The 20,789-nt window shown below is 50.7% G+C and overlaps 1 protein-coding gene across 1 annotated transcript in view; it reads right to left on the reverse strand.

Moving 5' to 3' along the window:
- Positions 1–12,087: 12,087 nt before the first annotated feature.
- Positions 12,088–20,789, reverse strand: part of LOC119104768 (uncharacterized) — a 179,734-nt gene continuing 171,032 nt past the window's right edge. The window contains 3 exon segments of the mRNA XM_037228487.1: positions 12,088–12,278; positions 12,580–12,585; positions 13,478–13,720. Coding sequence (XP_037084382.1) covers positions 12,088–12,278; positions 12,580–12,585; positions 13,478–13,720 — 440 coding nt within the window.

The raw sequence follows: 20,789 nt of genomic DNA on the forward strand, positions 1-20,789 counted from the left end.
TGTGCAACACAGACCGACCCTATCACCCATCTGCCTCCCCTGAAACTTCTCAACCCTCGCCCCTCGGTTTCAGCTGAGTTAACTACACAGACCCAGACGAAAAATGCCGTTGAGTCGCCCCTGGCTGGGCGCGCGGATGCCCAGGCGCCCGTGCACCCCCGTCCCCAGGTTGGGCGGCGTTCCAGCCCGCCGGCTGTGAGTGATTCACGTGCGGGTCAGGCCGTCCGGCGTTCTAGCCCCCCGGCTATGAACAGTCGGCGGCCCGGACCCTCTGGCCACCACACAAACATCACCTCCCCTTCCCCCACCACAACACCTGTCGAAACACGCCCGAACGAAGTCCGCCGGCCCCGTCCATCGGTGAGGGTGGCGATGGGACGGCCTCGGTCTGTTTCGTTCGGGCGATTCCCACCGACCGGTGGGAATGGATCCCTTCATCACTAAATGTCTTTCATCTTACAGTGTAATTGTCGCGGTCTCATTTCGAAATAGTCTGAAATGAAAGCACTTTTTGCCGTATTAGCTTCAATCATCACTGCCGTAAAGGAAACATGGTTTCGTCCCACAGACACATATAACTTTAAAATGCCAACTTACTCTTTATATCGCAGTGACACCACGGACGGTGAGCGTCGCCAAGGTGGGGTGGCGCTGCACATCAGTCAAGAATTAACACACACGCCACTCACTCTTAACACACCTCTTCAGGCTGTTGCAAGTTCAGTTCGACTGCATGGCCGTACCATCGATATGTGCTCAATGTATATTGCACCAAGTTATAATAATACGGAGCTCTTACGGCAACTTGACCAACTCGTTGCTCAATTTCAGAACCCCTTTCTCATCCTCGGCGATCTCAACGCTTACAGCCCAGCTTGGAGCAACGGCATCCAAGCCGTTGATCGCCGAGGACATTTGGTTGAAGATTTTATTGATCCACACAACTTAGTACTGCTAAACAGAGGCAATAATACTCATCACCACTTACCCACTGGTACAGAAGCAGCCATCGACCTGTCGCTGTGCTCTCCCTCAATAGCGACATACTTTGATTGGACTGTTGAGGGAGATATACACGACAGCGACCATTTTCCAATTAAACTTTACACCACTTTTGACGCAACCGCTGACGAAGTTTTGCGATCCATACCCCGCTGGAAATTACGAAAAGCAGACTGAGCCAAATTTCAAGAACTGTGTTATGTGAACCGAGACTGTTATGAATCACCAGAGCAGGGTGTTGGCCTTATTACACATATTATTCATGCTGCAGCAACCGCGACAATTCTACTGACTAAAACACCATCACGCCGCATCTCAGTACCATGGTGGACGACCGAAGTTAAGAACGGCTATTGCGCGTCGGAAACGTGCTTTCCGCTGCTTTCGTCGCCACCATAATGTACCTCATCTTCTTGCCCGAAATTATGAGCGGGCTCGAACCAGACGAGTTATAAGAAAAACTAAACGTCATTCTTGGCAAGCATACATCCAGCAGTTCACTGCTGCTGCTCCTCTAAGCCAGCTATGGGGACTGGTTCGAGCACTTTCCGGAAAACGCACCTCTATTTCATTGCCCACTTTACGCACAAACAACCAAATCATTTCGGCAACACCTCTTATCACCAATGCTCTTGCTGAAAGTCTTTCTCAGTGTAGCTCATCCGGAAATTACCAACCAGGATTTGTGGAAACTGCGCAAGCCCGTTTTCGTTTACATACTAATTGTTTTGCTTCCGATAACACCGAAGACTATAATTTACCATTTACATTTCTGGAACTACAAAAGGCTATAGAATCCGCCGGCAACACCTCAGTAGGTCATGATCAGTTACACTATTCTTTTTTTCGTAATCTTTCAGAAGATATGCTTCGTTTTATATTGGCAGTTTTTAATGATTTGTGGTCAACCCATGTCTTTCCTGACGCCTGGGAAGACACCATCATTATTCCACTTGCAAAGCCAGGAAAAGACACCAAAGATCTATCAAATTATCGTCCCATTGCACTTACCAGCTGCCTAGGAAAACTTTTTGAGCGGATGGTGGTGAAGCGAATCTCTTGGATTGTAGAACGAGACTGCCTGCTTACAAAAAATCAATGTGGTTTCTGACGCAATCGTAGCACAATAGACCATGTCATCAGACTTGAAACTGACATCAGACGTTCCTTTAAACATCGACACCACACAACTGCCGTATTCCTGGATATTAGCCGAGCCTTCGACATGGTCTTTAAACCTGCACTAATTTTCGAGCTCCATCAGTTAGGGTTTAAAGGCCATTTGGCACATTATCTTATTGGGTTTCTTTCCAGCATCAGACCATTTCGTGTGAGATGCAGATCCGCCGTTTCCGACACTCACCATCTAGAAAACGGCCTCCCACAGGAGAGCTGTATCTCACCAATTCTCTTTGATTTTATGATAAGCGATTTATTTGACTCCTTACCAGCGGGTATTTCCTCTTCACTGTTTGCGGACGATAGCGTGATCTGGTGCTCAGACGCTGAATATGACCATTCGCTGCCACGGCTCCAAGCCGCCCTAAACAAGGTGCAGCAGTGGTCAGAGCGATACGGGTTCCGTTTCTCCGCTCCCAAATCTGCAGTTATGATTTTCAGCAAAAATATGCGTGGTACTCCCAACTTTCGGCTTCGACTAGATGCACATTACATTCCTTTCGTTTCGTCTTTCAAATTTCTTGGCATCGTTCTTGACCCCAGATTATCGATGCGACAGCACGTGGAGCATGTTCGCTCCAAATGCCTAAAACGACCAAATTTCTTTAGATGCATTTCCGGGTCAAGATACAGTGCCGACCGCCAATCGTTATTACGTCTATACAAATCCTTAGTTCTTCCCATCATTGAATATGGCTCCGTGGTATATGCAGGACGCAGCCAACACACTCTCAAACCACTATCCACCATACAAAATATGTTTTTGCGAGTTGCCCAAGGAGCTTTGCGTACTTCCCGATTTCAGCGCTTGAAGTGGACGCTCACGTTATGCCTCTTGCCCTCCGACGAATGGAACACACATTGAGATACATAACAAAAGTGCGACAAAATCCCAGTCACCCAGCATTTAAATCCATACATATCTTACCTCACATTCACCATAACTACCTAGATCCGGCAGAACTTCGCTCAGGACTTACAATAGCATCTTGAACCACTATCTACTGTACCACTCTTCAGTTTACTTTGCCGCCTTCCTCCGTGCCACCTGCTTTAATAGTACCACCAAGGCAGTTAACCCCTTGGAAAGTTTTGTTTCATTTTGATGATCCCAAACGCATTTTCACAACAAGTTATGTTCAACAAACATTTAATCGTCTAATTTTCAACAATCAAAATAGCAGCTATATTTACACCGATGGCTCCAAGGCCAATAACCACACCGGATGTGCAGTTATTTGCACTGAGCATTACCATAACATTGTCGGTTACTGGATGGCACCTCAGTATATTTGGCTGATTTATTTGCTCTTTTCCTTGCATTGCAACACACTCAACAACACACCCATACAACGAAGACAATAGTGATTTGTTCGAATTCAAAGACAGCTGTACAATCTCGTATTGACCCAGACTTCACACACCACCTCCTGGTGTCAATCAGTATGTGTAGCTATGTGTCAATCAAACCAAACCACTCTCTCAAAGTCAATCGTCAATCTCTATCATATATTACACACACAGGATATGAATATCAAATTTCTATGGATTCCAGGACATACAGGCATCATGGGCAATGCACGGGCTGACCAACTAGCCAAGGAAGCTTTGACAGACCCACATATCATGGAGATCCCTCTTGATCATGCATCTATAAAACATTCCATTCGCACAATGACAAAACATTTTTGGCAACAACAATGGACCGATACTACCAGAACACAACTTCATGATATCAAACCAGACATTACCCCTTGGCCATCAACACATCGTAAAGACCGACTGGAGGAGAAGGCGCTGGCCCGTCTACGAATCGGACACACTACACTCACACATAGCTACACATACTTAAGTCAACCTCGTCCTCACTGTCAGCCGTGCGATCATCCACTTTCGGTTAAACATATTGTTGTTGAGTGCACAAAATATCAACAGCATCGCAAATATATGCAGGCCTTTTGTCGTAATCAAAATATCGAGTTTTCTTTAAAAAAACGTCCTTGGCAATGACCATCCTGAACTGCTTAACATCTTCTTTCACTTTCTCAGACTTACCGGCTTGCTTCAAGCTTTGTAGATGTCAATAAACAACTCTTTTCTTAACATATGTAATTGCACCAATTTGAAATAACATCATCCAGGCGTAAAATGGTCTGAACAGGCCGAGACGTCTCAAACAAATAAACAAAAAAACTTTGGAGAAAGCTCAAACTACTGTGACGGCACGGGAACAGAATTGTGACGCACTTCGGGTTGTTTCGGAAGATCTCGGGCAGCGATTTACGTCTCCGAGTGTGGTAGACACTGAGCTGTGTTTTTGGCCGCCGCCGCGTTTTTTTTTTTTTGCCATCTGGTCCCGACCACGCCCGAGCACACAAACATATTGGCACCGTAAGACTCGTGTGCTGTGGGGTCAGCCGTGATATCAGGATGGCCATGTAGAACAAACAACCTAAAATACCGCTTGTTAGGTTCTCACCGGCACGTTTGCTGAATTTATTCCGTACTTCGTCACCAAAATATCAGACAGTGAAGAAGACAAATTTGAACAAATCGTGAATTTAGCAGTTGTTTGTTAACCGCGAACAGGTACCGTGGAAACACGCAGCGTTGATCTTGGCATGCACCTAGTGATTTCTCTAAAGGTAAGCTTTTGTTGAAATATGATGCGACGCGCCGTCACTTCCGTATTGCGTCAGCACATGTCGGCCAAAGCGGACGGTGATCGTGACCCAGTCATGGCTGCATGATAGCCGGTCCAGGCAATGTCAGTTGCCAGCAAGTGTGTGGCCGCTTGGGGCGTTCAAACGTTCACCTCACACAATGCCATTAATATATATATATATATATATATATATATATATATATATATATATATATAGCTTTGTAAATAAGAATACGTAACTTTGTGAATTAGGCTGTTCAATAATATTGGCTATAGCTTCGTGAATAAGGAAATTCAACCGGATGCGTTATCTATGGGTGCTTGAGCAATTCCCTGTCCCCCGACCTCTAACCCCCTACCTACAAAGCTCTGCGTTCCCAGCCTGCGCGGAAACCACCTGTGATCTCATCCGTGTTGAAACCACCACATTGTTTAAACCGTTTAGCGTTCCCAAATAATCGCTTTGACCCAGCGTCGAATCTATGTAATCCCTATGCCGTTCCCGGTTCCGCCTGCCAGTGGATGTCCAGATGTACACACGCCAATCAGAGGAAATCGGCTTCGCTTGCTTCCGAGATACTCGGTCTCCGATGCGGCGGAACGGAGCCCAACCGGATCAGTCTGTAATCGCCGGTCTCCATTAGCTCACATGAAAGCCGTGTCCTTGTTTGTGGACTTCGTGGAGTCTGCGTGCTGCTGATGCGTAGCTCATGCGTAGCTGATGCGCGGCTGCGGCGCCGCTGCGTAGAGCAGGTGACATTCCCTACGCTGCTTACGCTCCCACCCGTCCGCGCATGCGCAATCAAGTGTGGTGTTCCCGCACGGCGTCAGTCTCTGTAGCGGAGAGTTGTCCGGGGTGGGACGGCCGCAGTACTGCCCGCCGGCGGCGTCGGCCTGGGTACCGGACAGTCGTGTGCGGGACGGCCGCAGTACTGCCTGCCGGCGGCGTCGGCCTGGGTACCGGGCAGTCGTGTACTGGGCGGCCGCAGTACTGCCTGCCAGCGGCGTCGGCCTGGGTACCGGACAGTCGTGTGCGGGACGGTCGCAGCACTGCCCGCCGGCGGCGTCGGCCTGGGTACCGGACAGTCGTGTACTGGACGGCCGCAGCACTGCCTGCCAGCGGCGTCGGCCTGGGTACCGGACAGTCGTGTACTGGGCGGCCGCGGTACTGCCTGCCAGCGGCGTCAGTCTCGGTTCAGGGGAGTTGTCCCGCACGGGCTCAGTCCTGCCGGCAAACAGCGTCAACCTCGGTACAGGGGAGTTGTCCGGCACAGGACGGGCGCAATAATGCCCGCCAGCGGCGTCAGTCTCAGTACAGGGGAGTTGTCCCGCATGGGACAACACCTGACATGTTGGTTTAAGATAGGACGTTAGTAACGCGCAGATTACGTTTTGTACAGTTTTCCAACAACATGTAATAATGAGTATGGCTTAAAGTAGCCACGGACTGAACGCTCTACAGTTCTGGACGGCATCATTACACTCGGCCCTTCTCATGTAATTGGCACCTGCTCAGTCACCAATGAGCTTTCAACAGCGTGCAGAAGGTGACGTCCTGTTGCGGCGCACATCATTCTTATCATTTTCAGCGTCGGATTTCATCATCATACGCTGCCGAGCAGCTCGCGCACTTTGGAGTGTATGTCACGTGGGACGGTGTCCCTATTATCACCCGGAAACGCTACTGTACGCAGGATGTGGTCATGGAGACAATGCAGCGCCGTGGGCCATCGTGCAGAGCCGTTGCTACCCTACGCCCGGCTGCATCCATGCGCCAGTTGATTCTGCCGGCCCAGGCTGGTTCGCTTAACTCTGGGCTTTCAAGCCTCGGTTAGGCTTCTTAAATGCAATTGGGAAATCCACCCGGTAGCTTGCGAGTGGCCTACACGTTTGGTGATCTATTTGTTGTATGGAAAAAACTTCAGGACAATACTTGACGCTTTTCGAGTAGGAAATTCGGAAAAGGAATTTCGGAAATTCAACTAAATCGGAAGTTCAAGGAGCCTGTGACGAAATTCGGGACGATCATCTAACCCGTGACTGCAATTCTAGCCTTAAAAAAACAAGCACGGCCGAGCAGCTCATTCTGGTAGCACAGCCGGGCGGGCAGAAATCGTGACAATGCGCTCATGTCCGCGTACCACTTGTGCATATCGCTCCACTGCGCATGCATGTGTATGCATACCACCTATGTATGTTTGTACGTACCACATATGTTTTTTTATGCGCACTACACATGTTTGCTCATACATGCTGCATATGTATCCTTATACATACTACGTGTGTATGTTGGTACATCCTACATATGTTTCTTTGTGCATACTACTTATGTATGTTTATACATATGTTAAACGTTGTGTTGCGGCCAGAGTCTGTTACGGCCTGTTGTGGATCCTCGTGGCCAGCACAGGCACTTTTTGTCTCGCCTCGTACCATTTAAAAGACCTGCAAAAGCCGGGCCTCACCACGGAAGCGAACCGTAGACCTCCGGGTCATGTCCGCAGGCGCACCGGTTCCGGCGGGGTCCAGTTGTGCGCGGTGAATACATAGCCAACATCACCTGTCTGTTACGCCGCGGCACGATGTGCTCATCACAGCCGGCGGAAGAACGAAGAAAAAACACAACTAAAAAACAAGAGGCGTATGTTGATTGCTCCGGCTTATAAAGTATTATCTGAGATGCTTGGCGGTGATCGGTCAGTGAAGGAAATCTAATACAAAGGAGTTTTTAAACCCATGTATAAAAGATCTGCTGCAAAGGAGTTTTTAAACCCATTCGTGAAAGTACTTGCATCTGGTTTTATGATGTAAATCGCCGTCCAAGAAAGCGTTTGCTGAAGCAGCGCCGCTAACAAAATCTAGAAATGTCACACTATAACACCTTCAGCTTCCAAGAAGGCAAGGATGAACCGTAACCAGGCTTTTTACTCTTCATACTCTAGCTTATGTAACGAGAATGACAGACGGTCGCGCAGAAACGTCCTTTGCATCCATCACTCAACTTTTGCCTCTGGGGCGTAAATCAGGGTAAGAGATGCCGGGTAGAGAATAGTTCAGTACATAAATTGTGTCATGATTATAGAAATGCACCAGATGTACAATGTAGGCTAGAACTTTGTTTTACACCAAGCATTTATCAGCCTGTAACGTGATGCAAATGCTGCACTAGTGAATGCATTTAAAATGGTTTGGTGTCATTTCTAATTTCTCTTGCAAGAAACTTAAGAAGTTGTGTGCCGCATAACACTGATAGCACGAAGCGACTGCTAGCAGCATATCCCATAGGGAACAGGTTCTGCTTCTGGTCCGCCCGGACCTCGAACATACGGTCTTTGAATTTTGGATGCGGGACGGCGCCGGCTGATTCCCTGAGATTATGGGACATATCTTGAAAATAGGAATCAACGGCGAGCCATGCATGAAACCTTTTCCCGGTAAAGCAGTGATAGTTGACTTTCCTTAGACCAGAAATGGTCCAGGGATCGTCGCAATATAACTGAGCAATCTTTATTTCCGTGTCGTGTTCATCGACATTAGCGCGACGAAGTTCGGTTCACAGTTTTGTGAAAAGCAGGCCTCGAGCCTCACGTGAACGCGCAACCGCGCTGAAGGTCAGGTGACATCAGAGGGCAGTACGGACCGTGCCGAACATTGCAGTGCGTTTAACTTTGCCACCAAATTTTGCCGTTGACCTGGAATGTCACGATCGGATGACAGAGGTCAAGGCTCACAAAACAAGCAATGCCTAGGGTGAGCTCTGATCGCAGAAATCCATCCATTAAAAAGATTCGGATTAAATCTATAAAAAACAACAAACTACGTGCTGGTAGGACAAGTACGCCGGAAGTGGTTGTGCTGCCAACATACTTCAGGGGGGGGGGGGGGGGGGCTGGGTTCTAATAACTGGTTCCATTAGTCGTTACCTTCTATTTTTATCAGTCGGTCTGTTCAGAACTGCCAGATATGCAATAGGTTAAGCAAGCGGCACCCTATATTCTTCGCTGTTCTGTCAACTCCCAAATGGCGTGGAGCCCACCGTCGTCAATGTCCTATGCCCAATGCCCAATGTCGCATGTCAATGCCCTATGCCTAATGCCTAGTGCCCAATGCCTATTATTATTGCGAACCTTGGCGAAATCCAGCAGATGGCTTTTCTAACGCCGCACCGGCACATATCACATATATAGACAGAACACGCCACACATGCAAATGGGACGCAACACCAGCGATACACATACGATGTTATAAAACATGAGCGACTAACGATACGATCATCACCTGCACGTCATGGCCAGTTGGTCAGTTTAGGTAAGTCCTCTGATGAAAGACATTGCTCTGCCCTTTAATCTGCTAGCCCCATGGGGCAGATTTGCTCGCAGTGCACCAACCACAGCGGTCAGATCTACATCGCAATGTTACATAAACCTCCTCACCATGCTGATGCAACACATGATGGGGCTTAGGTGTGTACTATCCACAATAATCAGGCTATTAGAAGCCAGATAACCGCCTCTCATCTAATATGTAAGGGTATATGAAAGTCTCGTGGCATTATGTAGGACACAGACTTGTGCAGGAGGCGTATCATTTGGCCGCCAGGTAAAATCTTTTCTTATCAACGAACAATCCAACATATACTTTAAGGAACCGTCGAAAAGACGACATTTTTCATTTGACCGCATTGGTGGTTTGCTTTACTATCGCGCTTTCAAGGCAGTTAAGCGTCAGTGAAGGCCAAGAAAACTGGGTATAATACACCAGTGCTTTGTATATATGGTAGGTGTTGGCTATAGCACAGCGCTGTCCTTGTCGGTTGGATTGTGACCTGTGCTAACGTGACCTCCCGCCGCCCAGGGCTGTTTTGTCCACCCTAATAGGCTAATCGAGCGTTCGGTTCGCCACGGTAATGGTAGCTCAGACTGTCTGCATTTCTGCCACATGTGTGCGGTCGAAGTCTCAGACACGTTGCAAAGTCGCTCCAGCGTGTCTGAGAACGGCCGGCTCACTTCACTGGTCTCCAGAACACGACTCACACCGGCACCTGCGCACACAAGCCGCGGCACACAGGCGACGACGACGTGTATTTTGATTGGCTGTCCCAGCAACGCGTCTCGCTCCGCGCCAATATGCCTGCCGCACTGCCACACTAGACCCCGGGTCGGCTGTATCCCCGACGACATCGGCCAGCAATAGCGCCAGAGACGCCGACACACGCTACGACGAGAAGCCCACATGCCGTCGCCCAGGAAAGCGTAATTATCCCCGGCGAGCGCACATCGACGACAGCACTGGCTGGGCAGCGACGCAGTCCTGAGAATGCCCGCAGGCGACTGGTCTCACACGCGGAGCCGACAAGGGCGTCGACACCGAGCTTTGGCACTGATCCGGCGCCATGATCCGCACGCGGATCACGCAGCGTGCGGATCATGCTCTTGGATCCACGGATCCACGCTCTTGGCGTGGACAGAGGAGAAGTCAAGGAGGGATTGTCTGGAAGCAGTGCATGTCAGTGCTGGGAGTGGAAGTCCCTGGCTTGTGGCATGGATATTTTAACATGCTAGCATGTTTGCTCCAGCGGTGATACGTGCTCTGTTCAGCACATGCGCGGATGTCGGAGCGAAAGTGAGACAAAAAAGCCTCGATCGATATTACTTTACTTTTGATTTATGCTCTCAGCAGCGGTGCTAGTGCCCGATCAGGTGGACTCAAGCGGGACTTTATCGCAAATGAAATCAGCATGTAATGAGCGTGGTGGAAGAAAAACAATCGTCGCTAGCTGAGCGACATTCTCAGACCTTTTTCGAGTTGTAAGAGAATGAACAGATCGAAAAATGTCACGAGGATTCGATCCAGCACAACCTGTCGCTGTGGTCCGTTAAGGAAGCAACGATGAGGCCTCTGATGACACGAAGTACTATTGGGAACCTGTGTAGCATCGCCCGATCCCTCGCATACATGCGCCCCTTTTTGCTGCAGTACGCAATACAAATATACAGCAAAGTAGCTCACAACATCCCCGACAGTCTACTGTGTACACCAGCACACCTGTACCACACGAACACAACGACTGTTGGTACATTCTGTTTACATTGTAAACACACAGATCCGAACGCTGAGATGCAGCAACAAACCATGCGTACCCCAAGCTCCATGGAAATCCTCCCCGTGAAATGATGGGAACGAAGTGCCTCCGATGGAGTAACGCATCGCAACGAGGAAGCTCACAACCCGGCTTTGATTGGCGGACAAGGCGACCGCCCGCAGGCTTCTTCGTTAATTGAGCAGAAGCCTGGCTGAGTGGAATCCTGGCAATCCTGGCTACGAGCACCGACGATCCTGGCGCGCGGCCGTCTGTTTACTGGCTTTCACCACGCGGCCCGCACGCGTCGCCTGTCTGTTGTGCTCAAGGAGTTAACTAATCAAGGATGTGCTGAATGGATTGGACGCCGCGTGTCCGAAACATCGAGCTTGCATTATTCTGATGTGACGTAATAATGACCACGCAGTACAATGCGGAATCTTAGCGCGCCCTTCGCTATAATTTTGTCCACTTGAAGTGAGCGGGTCTACCGTCGATAAGAGGACTTAAAAACCGAAACCCTACCATTTGGTTCGCTGTATAAAGTGGGTTCGACCATTACGCAGAATGAGATAACATGATAGATAATGACGACATGCTCATCACATCACGGAGGTGCTATACTAGATATGCGAACATACACGAATACGAGACAATAGAGAGACGCGATCTCAGATAAAGACCACGAGCTGCTGCTCATGACTTACACCCGTTATCTTGATCGACTGTGTAGTGCAGTCTTCCGGTCAATACAGTGAACACTGGCACAATTGACACTGAAAGTTGCGGCAGCTTTGCGCGGAAAGGCTGCGCCTGGCGCCTCCGCCAGAGGGCCGAACCCCATCCAGGCACTACTGCTGAATTCTAGCATATGACCGTGTTTGATGACAATTCATGTGTTCACCTTGAATAGCAATGCTGTATGATAATTTGAGACCAAGTTGATATCTTACCGCACGCTGCACAATGCCAAGGATTTCCATTTCACGTACATGATTTGGAATAAACTAACCCAACACAACAGGAAAATCACAACCTTCATTTGCTACAGACGGCAGCGACCAGTTTGTGAGATGACTCACGGAAGCCTGCTCCTGCCCCGCCGCGAGCACACCAACCGCGTACATCGACTAGCCACTGTCCCAGACGTATAGCAGCGCAGTTACGCGAGGAATTCGCGGCTGAACCGGAGCATGCCGTCTGCACGCACGTGCGCTGATGTGCGCCTCTTCTCCGGCTCCCCCTCCCCCAGACCGTGCGCCAGTAGCTGAGCCATCTTGCCGTGGAAGTCGACGGTGGCGCCACTGGCGGACTGCTCACAGCGCCATCTAGCTAAAGCGCTGCTAGCGCCACCTGCGTCAGCAATGGGGCGCGGCGCGCCAGCTTTGAACGGTGCGGCGGTGGGCGGCACTACGGGGGTGTCCGTCCTGGCGGCGGCCGGCGGCGGACGCCAGGGGTCGACGACCACCGCACGCCGGGCGCTGGGCGCCGCCGGTACGGCCGGGCGAGGCAGCCTGCGCCGCTGCGAGCCCGAGGGCGCGGCGGGACACCAAGACACCCCCGACCTGAACACGGCCACGCGGGCGAGCGGCGCTGACGCGTCCGCCGCGCGCGGCCGGTCTGGCCCAGCCGGCTGCCGCTGACAGGCGCTGACCTCCATCTGCCGGCACAGATCGCGCACAGGTCAACACCTAACAGCGGCCCGCAGGTAACGGCCACCATTGTGACGGCTACCATTCACACTCAAGACGCAGTGCAAAACGGTGCAATTCCGTCATCAGCAGGGCTAGCCGTGCGACAAACCAAAACAAGGCTGTGAAAGTACACTGCTAGGCTGATCAAACTACGCAAATCGAAGTTACTCGACATGGCACCAGCACACACATCACTCCAGCTGAAGGGAACCAGCGGCCAGGAATTCGCGGCGACCATTCGGCCAAATTCTGGATTGCGTACTGATTGGTCGCTGATATGCTTAGGATATTGGGTACGGAAGCTTGACGGGTGAGGAATGAACGGTGTCCTCGACTACTGTGAGCGCACGAATGTGCGCACGTACGCGCATGCACCCCCCATATATATATATATATATATATATATATATATATATATATATTCTGTGATATGCTATGTGGGTGGGTGGGTGTATACAAATGCCATGCCGCTGATACTATAGTTGTGAAATTAACTTGGACTACAGCATATTCGACACTCCACCCATTGCCTTCCTCTAAATGCAACAGATCGCGAGTGAAACGATTTAAAGCTACCGTTTACCTGTTGCCGTACAGTCTGTGATGCCACAGGAACAGTCGTCGAACCGCACTGTGTCGGTGGTTGTGTCTCTGCGCCGCCGGCATCAGGGTCGCAGCTCTGAGCAACACCCGCCGCCGTCCCGGCCGACTCCGTGGCGTCTCCTACGGGTATCCGCTGGCCACCAGGACTCCCAAGCCCCCGTGTACCGCCGCAGAGGGCCTCTCCGTCCGAGCCGGGGGCGGGGCCGGGGCCGGGGCCAGAGCCGGGGCCGGGGCCGGGGCCGGGGCCGGTCTCGCCGCCGTGCGGGCTCTCCTTGCTGGCGTCCGCCGAGGCTGGCTCGCCGCCGAGCCTGATGGTCGCGGACGCCCGTCCCGCTCCTCCGGCAGCTCCTCCCCAGGCCGGCGCGCGCCCCGCCGCCAGCGACGACGTCATGGGACGCGGTGACGTCAGCAGCCGGCGCAGCGAGGGCGAATCGGTGGAGCAGGGGCTGCGTGCGCGGCCGCTCGCCACCCGCACCGACCTGCGCGACTGTCGGCCGGCTGTAACCAGCGCCGCCGCGTTAGAGACGACACACACGAGTTGTACGGTCAGGTTCGTTTCCCGACAGCTGTTGCGGTGGTTGCTGGCAGGACACGTCGGTCGCCGCGCTAGGCAAAGCGCTGCGCAGCGCCGGCTGCACGAGCAGGCGATATGCTCACGGGACATAGGGCGCGTATCAGGCAACGAAGAGTGTGAATGACCACGGGGCACGGTGCGGGGACCGGCAGATAAAATTCAGGAGCGATGGCAATGTCCGCTTGTCATAGATGAGGAGAGACAGCCTGTCCCCGGAAATGCTGACAGGGTCCTCCTTCATACGTGATGGACACATTCTTGCATTCGGAGGAAAATGTGGCTAAATTGCTTTTAGATAGTCTGCTTTTATTCGGCGGTGACGTCATTCAAATACTCTTGTCATTTGGTGCGTTGGTTGTAGCCATTATGTCACCATTAACATCCTGCAAAATAACCACATCTTGCCGGGAATGCTGGATCAATGCCGGCCCATTCAGCTTTCTCGTCCCATTTACTAACGGCAGGCTTGTGTCCACACTAGGCGGGCGTTATCATTCCGAAGTCATGACGACCACCCACTTAACGTCAAAGAAAAAGGAGGGTGAGTTAAAAACAGACGGCGAAGACATTTAGGTACACTTGCAGCGATGCGGTAGTTGCTTCGAAAGTAGTCAGCAAAGTTGTTATAGTGCACCCGCGAAGACGCGGCAGTGGCTTCGGAAGTTGGGACATCCAAATTGCCCAAAAATATCACGGCATGTGTGTTAATTGCTTAGTTACAAGTTAAAGGAAGTGTTCCGCTTTTGTATGGGGGTTCCAAACTGAGATAGTCATGTTGAAAATAACTCAGTACAGTTTACAGTTCTTTCCTTTTCGAGACTTTAAGGCACCTGGCTCCGTATCTTGACGTCCGCGAATGCGTGCACACCATTTCGTGCAGACTATTACAAGGTTACCAGAATGCACGGTGCCTTAGAAACCCCACACAAATCGTGTCACCTCATTGGCCATGCAGCGCTTACGCCCACCAAAAACATTATCATCCAGCTATTCGTGTCCGGCTTACGTCAGCACAATTTCTTACATCAACTGACTTCAATTGGCCCTGGACCAAGGTGATCGGTATCATACGGGTAATGAACATAAATCATGTTTTGTGCCATATGAGACAAACAGTTGGACAGTGTCACGAGTTATGACGGAAAAAGGACTGCGAATTGAGTAAATTAACAGCACCATGGCCGAGCACATTAATGCAAGTCAGCGATATAAAACCACTTATTAGTAAGCAAGAGCACCACGGGAAAGAGCTAAAACACGCGCATATAAGGATATTTGGGTTCTGCAAACAAGGCACTGATTAGCATGAAACCATAACACCTCTCGATGACAATCTCGCAGGCCAGTTTTGCACCACCTCTGACGTCATACAAACGTTCCATGATATAATCTTACGATGACGTGCTGAGAAGCATAACATCTGAATACTGAAATTGTGTTGCCCGGAGCTGTCTTTTGCACTAAAAACAAAACATACTTTTTACTTTAAAAACATACCAGCAGTTACAAAACAACTTGCTAAATCATGTCTCATGGTTGCCTCAATATCTTCACATGTGAAGCATCCCCTATAAAGAAAGAATTTCACATTTGTATGGGGTTTTGAAACGAAATAGCAGTTTTAAACATCATCCGATGCATCTCACACGTGCCGTTTTACAAGAAACGATCTTCATCCAAACGGCGTTTTGAACTGAAACAGCCATCTTGAAAATATTTCGGTGCTGTTCACAATCCTGCCCTTCTTAAAACTTACGGCCCTCTAGTTTCTGAGCTACACATGCCCGCAAAAATGGAAAAAGGCATATCGGGGTGAGTATTTCAAAATCACCTGGGCATTTATGACTTCATAATAACGTCATGCAAACCCTGCCATTTCATAAGCCATGCGGCGATCAAGGCCAATAAAATATAACTTTTGAGACCTTCATAGTTCAGGCATTCGTGAGCGCAATGTCCAGATACAACGACAGTCAAAAGGCTCTCAATCAATGTTGTGCAAGGTACGATGAAGTAATCAAACCATGACGCATTGAGGAGCATCTTTACTAAACAGAGACTTGTGCTGCCTAAAGCGGTCTTTTCCACTAGAGGTGCACCAATTGTTGTAAGTGAGCTTATTTCACAATATCTGATACTTGATTCAATATCTTCAAGTGTGGAACATTGCCTTTAAATATGCATTGGGGGTAGACATACCACAAAACTGCCCACGGATTCAGGTGAAACGAGATAAAAATGGCACAGTAAGAAGTACTAATCTGTACACTGTTTGCCAGCACTAATGCTCATGCTTGTAATAATAATAAGATTATTATTAACTCACGATTAAGTAGTCATCTTTCCATTCACGTCATTAGGGATAGGTCGCTGATGCTACTACTACTCAACATTGCCAGCAATATGGACTGAGTTTCGCAAGATAACTGGGGGTCTGAACAGCGTCAAAGGTGGAATCTAACACCAAAACACGCCAGCAAACAGGCTTATCCCCGGATTTGGCGTACTCTCTTCTCGAAGTTGAGGAGGCCGCACTAGAGCTCAAGTCGCAGTGGGGCTTGAGCCCCGCCCCCCCCCCCCCCAACTGAACAGGAAACTACACCCCTGGCCAGTAAAAATACGATCTTTATCCACGTATTTTGAATATCACCCGACAAGCTCCAATACAGCCCTAGGGCTCATCCCAAACCCGGAATTTAACCACTCTGCGGGCCCCGTCAAGCCCCGCTCTCGGCCCTGGTATCCGGAGAGACAGCATCGCTGACTTATTCACAACCAGGAAACGTCAGGTGGCTGGGCGAGAGGAAGCAAAATGTATCAGCGCCTTAACACAAGCCATCCGGTCCAAACTCCGTCCATAAAAGCATGCATCATTCAGCGCCGTTCAATAACGAACGCCGACCGCCGTGTTGAGCACGGTTACTGGATCTACTGGTGTACTGGTTACTGGTGTTGAGGACCAATTGCGGACAGGAAACATCGAGACGTTTCAGAGGCGCTCCGGAAGCGCGGATCACGCCGCGTATTGACCTCGCTCGCATCCAGCCGTTCCGTTTCAGATACAAAATCAAGGTGTTCACTCGTGCGTTGTATCGAAAGCCGCGTGGCATCGACCTGCACCGATGCTCTGGGAGCGGCTGCCGAGCGCTGACACCCGGAGACGCCAGAGCGGGCGTCCACAGCGGGCGCAGGCTGGGCTGCAGCCAACATTCAGGACGCTTGGAGCTGGGGCGCAGGCGACCTTCAGGACAGCGGGAGATTGACGAAGGCTGGACTGCAGGCCGACTTCAGAACATCGGCGCCTGGGCTGCCGGTCACCTTCAGGACACCGGGAGGTGGGCTGCAGGTTTCCACCAGGACACCTGGAGATTGGCGCGTCTTCTAGACACAGGAGCTGTTTTTACCGTGCTCTTTCGTGGATAGATAACAACCTTCAAATAGTTCGTTGACACATTTTTTCTATCATTTTGGGAGGCGGTCTGCAACGCGGTCACAAATGTTATAATGTATAATTTGTACGTGGTGTGAACCAGGACGGCTACAAGTAATACAAAAGCACACTTAAGGTATCAATAAAGCTCATAGAGGTTTTGATAGCCTTAGTTTATAACACTTATGTGAGTGGATGATGGAATGTACACAGAAGCCCATGCGTCAGTTCGCGGTACTGGCAGAAGGTGGCGCACTGCCGGGACGGCTGTTCGAATTTCACTGTTCGGCTAGCCGCCAGGATCCCTGGTCGGCTGCTGAGAACGCGGTGGGCAAACGTTCACTTCAATAAAACGGCTTCTGGCGAACTGGTGCGAAACGCCATGTTCATCTCCATACTTCAGCTATGAGGACACCGTTTAAACTGTACGGCAAGAATGGTTTTAAGCAAACACATTGTTTGAGCTGCTACGCTGCAGCTAGATGATATTGGCCATACGTTGTACCTAGATGATATTACTAGACTATTATAGCACCTAGATGATATAGTTAAGGAGACTAAAGTTCATGAGACTTCAGTCTCTCATGAAGCTCATCAGATTGGAGCAAGAAACCCCAAATCACCTGAGCTGGGAACATAGAGAGAGCGCCACGCACATGCAAAAAACCCGCAGGGAAAATCCAGCCGCTCGTTAAGATGGTGGAGAATAAAACAACGAGTGGTGGGAATGAACTGTAAAGTAGCTCGCTAAAAGTTCACTGAAGTTTCGTTACAGCTCTCTGGATGAAAAAGGAACATTTGGAGCGCTTATTGTGATGTATGAACACGGCGAGCCTGATGGCTGCCTCAATTTCCCTCTGGAGCCCACTACTTAAACTGCGGGACGAGGCGTTCATAATCCCGCGTCTAAGCGGCGGGTGTTTCTTTAAACGCACGCCGTAGAGAACAATGGCTCCTTCCGAGCAAAACTCAACGGATGCGTCGCACAGCGGAAATAATCAACGGTACAGAACAGGGATCAAACGTGAACCGATGTGCCTGGGTGTAGTTTAAACTGGCCCAGCTGAGGTGCTGAGCAAGTGCCGGATGGCCAGATCTACTGCCGAAACTGCACCAGAGACCGCACCAGAAACTGCGCCAGAAACTGCACCAGAAACTGCACCAGAAACTGCACCAGAAACTACATCATAATCTAATACGTCCCGCCTATTCCAACGGCCACGTATCTTCGACCTGGCGCGTAGCCAGGGCTGGTGGTCCCGCTACAAGAAAAACTGGAGGGAGCTCTCAGAGCAGGCCGAGGCGGAAGTAGGACGGTCTGCAGCATTCCAGTACACGAACCACACTTGTGATCAGATGTGCATAGAGTCCCTGAAAGTCACGGCCCGCAGTATAACCGCCCCTCCCCCCCCCCCGCACACTCCACGGCGTCATGCCGGATGGAAATATTGACGACGTCCTCCCAGTGCAGCGAAAGGTTCAAAACATCATCTGCGTTTGAACCAGCTGCCGCCACTTCACGGCCTCTTCGAACACTAGCTCGCATAGCATGAAAAGCTTTTTCACTAGCCCTCACATGGCCTCCTGAGAACCTGCCAATCTGTGTTATTGTGTGCAGTTGATGAGCAAATATGGGGCTATTCAACACAAAAAGCCGATAACCACGCGAAAATTTTCATGCAAAAAAAAAACAGACGGTAAATTGAATGCGCCGAGGAGGTGAACTCGCTAGGTGTGACGTGACGCGACACGACGTGACGTGCCACGGACTGGAGTGGCGTGGTGTGACGTGGCGTGGCGTGCCGTGGCGTGGCGCGCCGTGGCGCGGCGTGGCGTGGCGTGGGGTGGCGTGGCGTGGCGTGGCGTGGCGTGTCGTGGCGTGGCGTAGCGTGGCGTGGCGTGGCGTGGCGTGGCGTGGGGTGGCGTGGTGTGGTGTGGCGTGGCGTTTCGTGGCGTAGGGTGGCGTGGTGTGGCGTGGCGTGGCGTTTCGTGGCGTGGCGTGGCGTGGGCGTGGCGTGGAGTTAAGGAACGGCTACACCGCAGGACGGGGAATCGATCGCAGCCCACGTGGTCCACAAGAGGTGCCGCCAAAGGTCCGAGGAAGTCCACCGATACGTCGCTGGTCCTCATGTGAGATGATCCAATCGATGTGACAGACAATACGCTGCGCTATGGATTCATGCAGCCAGTCCCAGCGGCAGACAATGTCACGGGGCATTCAGTGGTCTGGCCAAAAGCATGGGAGCAGTGGCAGGTCTCATGACGAGTGATTCCACGGCCTATCAATGCACGGATGACTTCCGGGCACAACACGACAGCTGTAAGGCTCCTTTCAGAGTACGGGCACAACGCTGGAAAACAAAATAATGACTGAGCCCTGCTGACAGCCGTGTACAAAAAGGTCCCCACTTACCGAATAACATCGGTAGAATATTGCCGGCACCTGCTAAAAGCCTTGGGGGGGGGGGGGGAGGGGGGGGGGGGCACTCACACCAACATACAGGCTCGTCGCCATATATGCACCGCCGGAAGGCTTTATTTGTAACCTTCATATTTGTACGCGACTTATGCGTTCGATTGTGTCGTTTTCTTCATAAAACGGCAAAAAAAACGTTCGGTTAGGACGCCACGACGCGTGTGTGGGGACAAACGAATTTGATGACGGACATTTAAGTTTTGTGCAGGCACATGTCGATGACGTGTAAATCCACAGCTTAAAAAGGCCATATATTTTAGAAACGCATACATCTTTGTCTGATCGATGCACATTGACATTAGCCGCTTACTGGCCGATCATTGGCGTAGCCGGATCGGACGATGCTCAGGGCGCCTCGTGATTGGCAGACGACGCATGGGCCCACACCGCGCATACACGTTCCTTAGATCTGGTTGCCGAGATGTGACACATGCATTAAAGACAACTGAGAAGAGGACGAGCCCTTAGTTTGTTCTTGAGCGACGGCAGCCTTCTGCATGCTTCGAGTCGTACTTCTGTCAGTACAATAGTTCCTTTCTCGCCCGACACATGGTGTTTGGTTCGCGTCACTGCGAAGCCAAGCCGACAAGATCTGACTCCAATTTGACCCATCGTGTAAGCTTTTCGCAAACAGTAATCGCGATTTCTTTGCTACACAGAGGGAGAAGACATCATTCATTTGACACTCGAATGTTTAACAAAGAACATCGCCGACGAAGCAGCTTGTACACTACGCCCTAACATTTATAAGACGTGTTCTGTTAAGCACTGCACTCCACGTTGCTGAAAATTGCTTGAAGTTTGGAGCAGGGCTCGACATGATGTTACCTTCCAAATCTCTCTCTCTCTCTCTCTCTCTCTTTCTCTCTTCTCTCTCTTTCTCCCTCTTTCCTCTCTCCCTCTCTCTCTCATCCTCTCCTCTCTCCTCGCTCTCCTCATTCTCTCTTCTCCTCTCTCCTCTCGCCTCTCTCCTCCTCCCTTCTCCTCCTCTCTCCCGACCTCTTTCCTCTCCCTCCCTCGTCTCTTTCTCTTTCTCCCTCTCTCCTCCTCTCTCCTCTCTCTCTCCGCTCTCTCTCTCTCTCTCATC

Source organism: Pollicipes pollicipes, unplaced genomic scaffold (genome assembly GCF_011947565.3).
Source record: "Pollicipes pollicipes isolate AB1234 unplaced genomic scaffold, Ppol_2.1 Scaffold_6052;HRSCAF=7182_pilon_pilon_pilon, whole genome shotgun sequence".
NCBI lineage: Eukaryota > Metazoa > Arthropoda > Thecostraca > Pollicipedomorpha > Pollicipedidae > Pollicipes > Pollicipes pollicipes.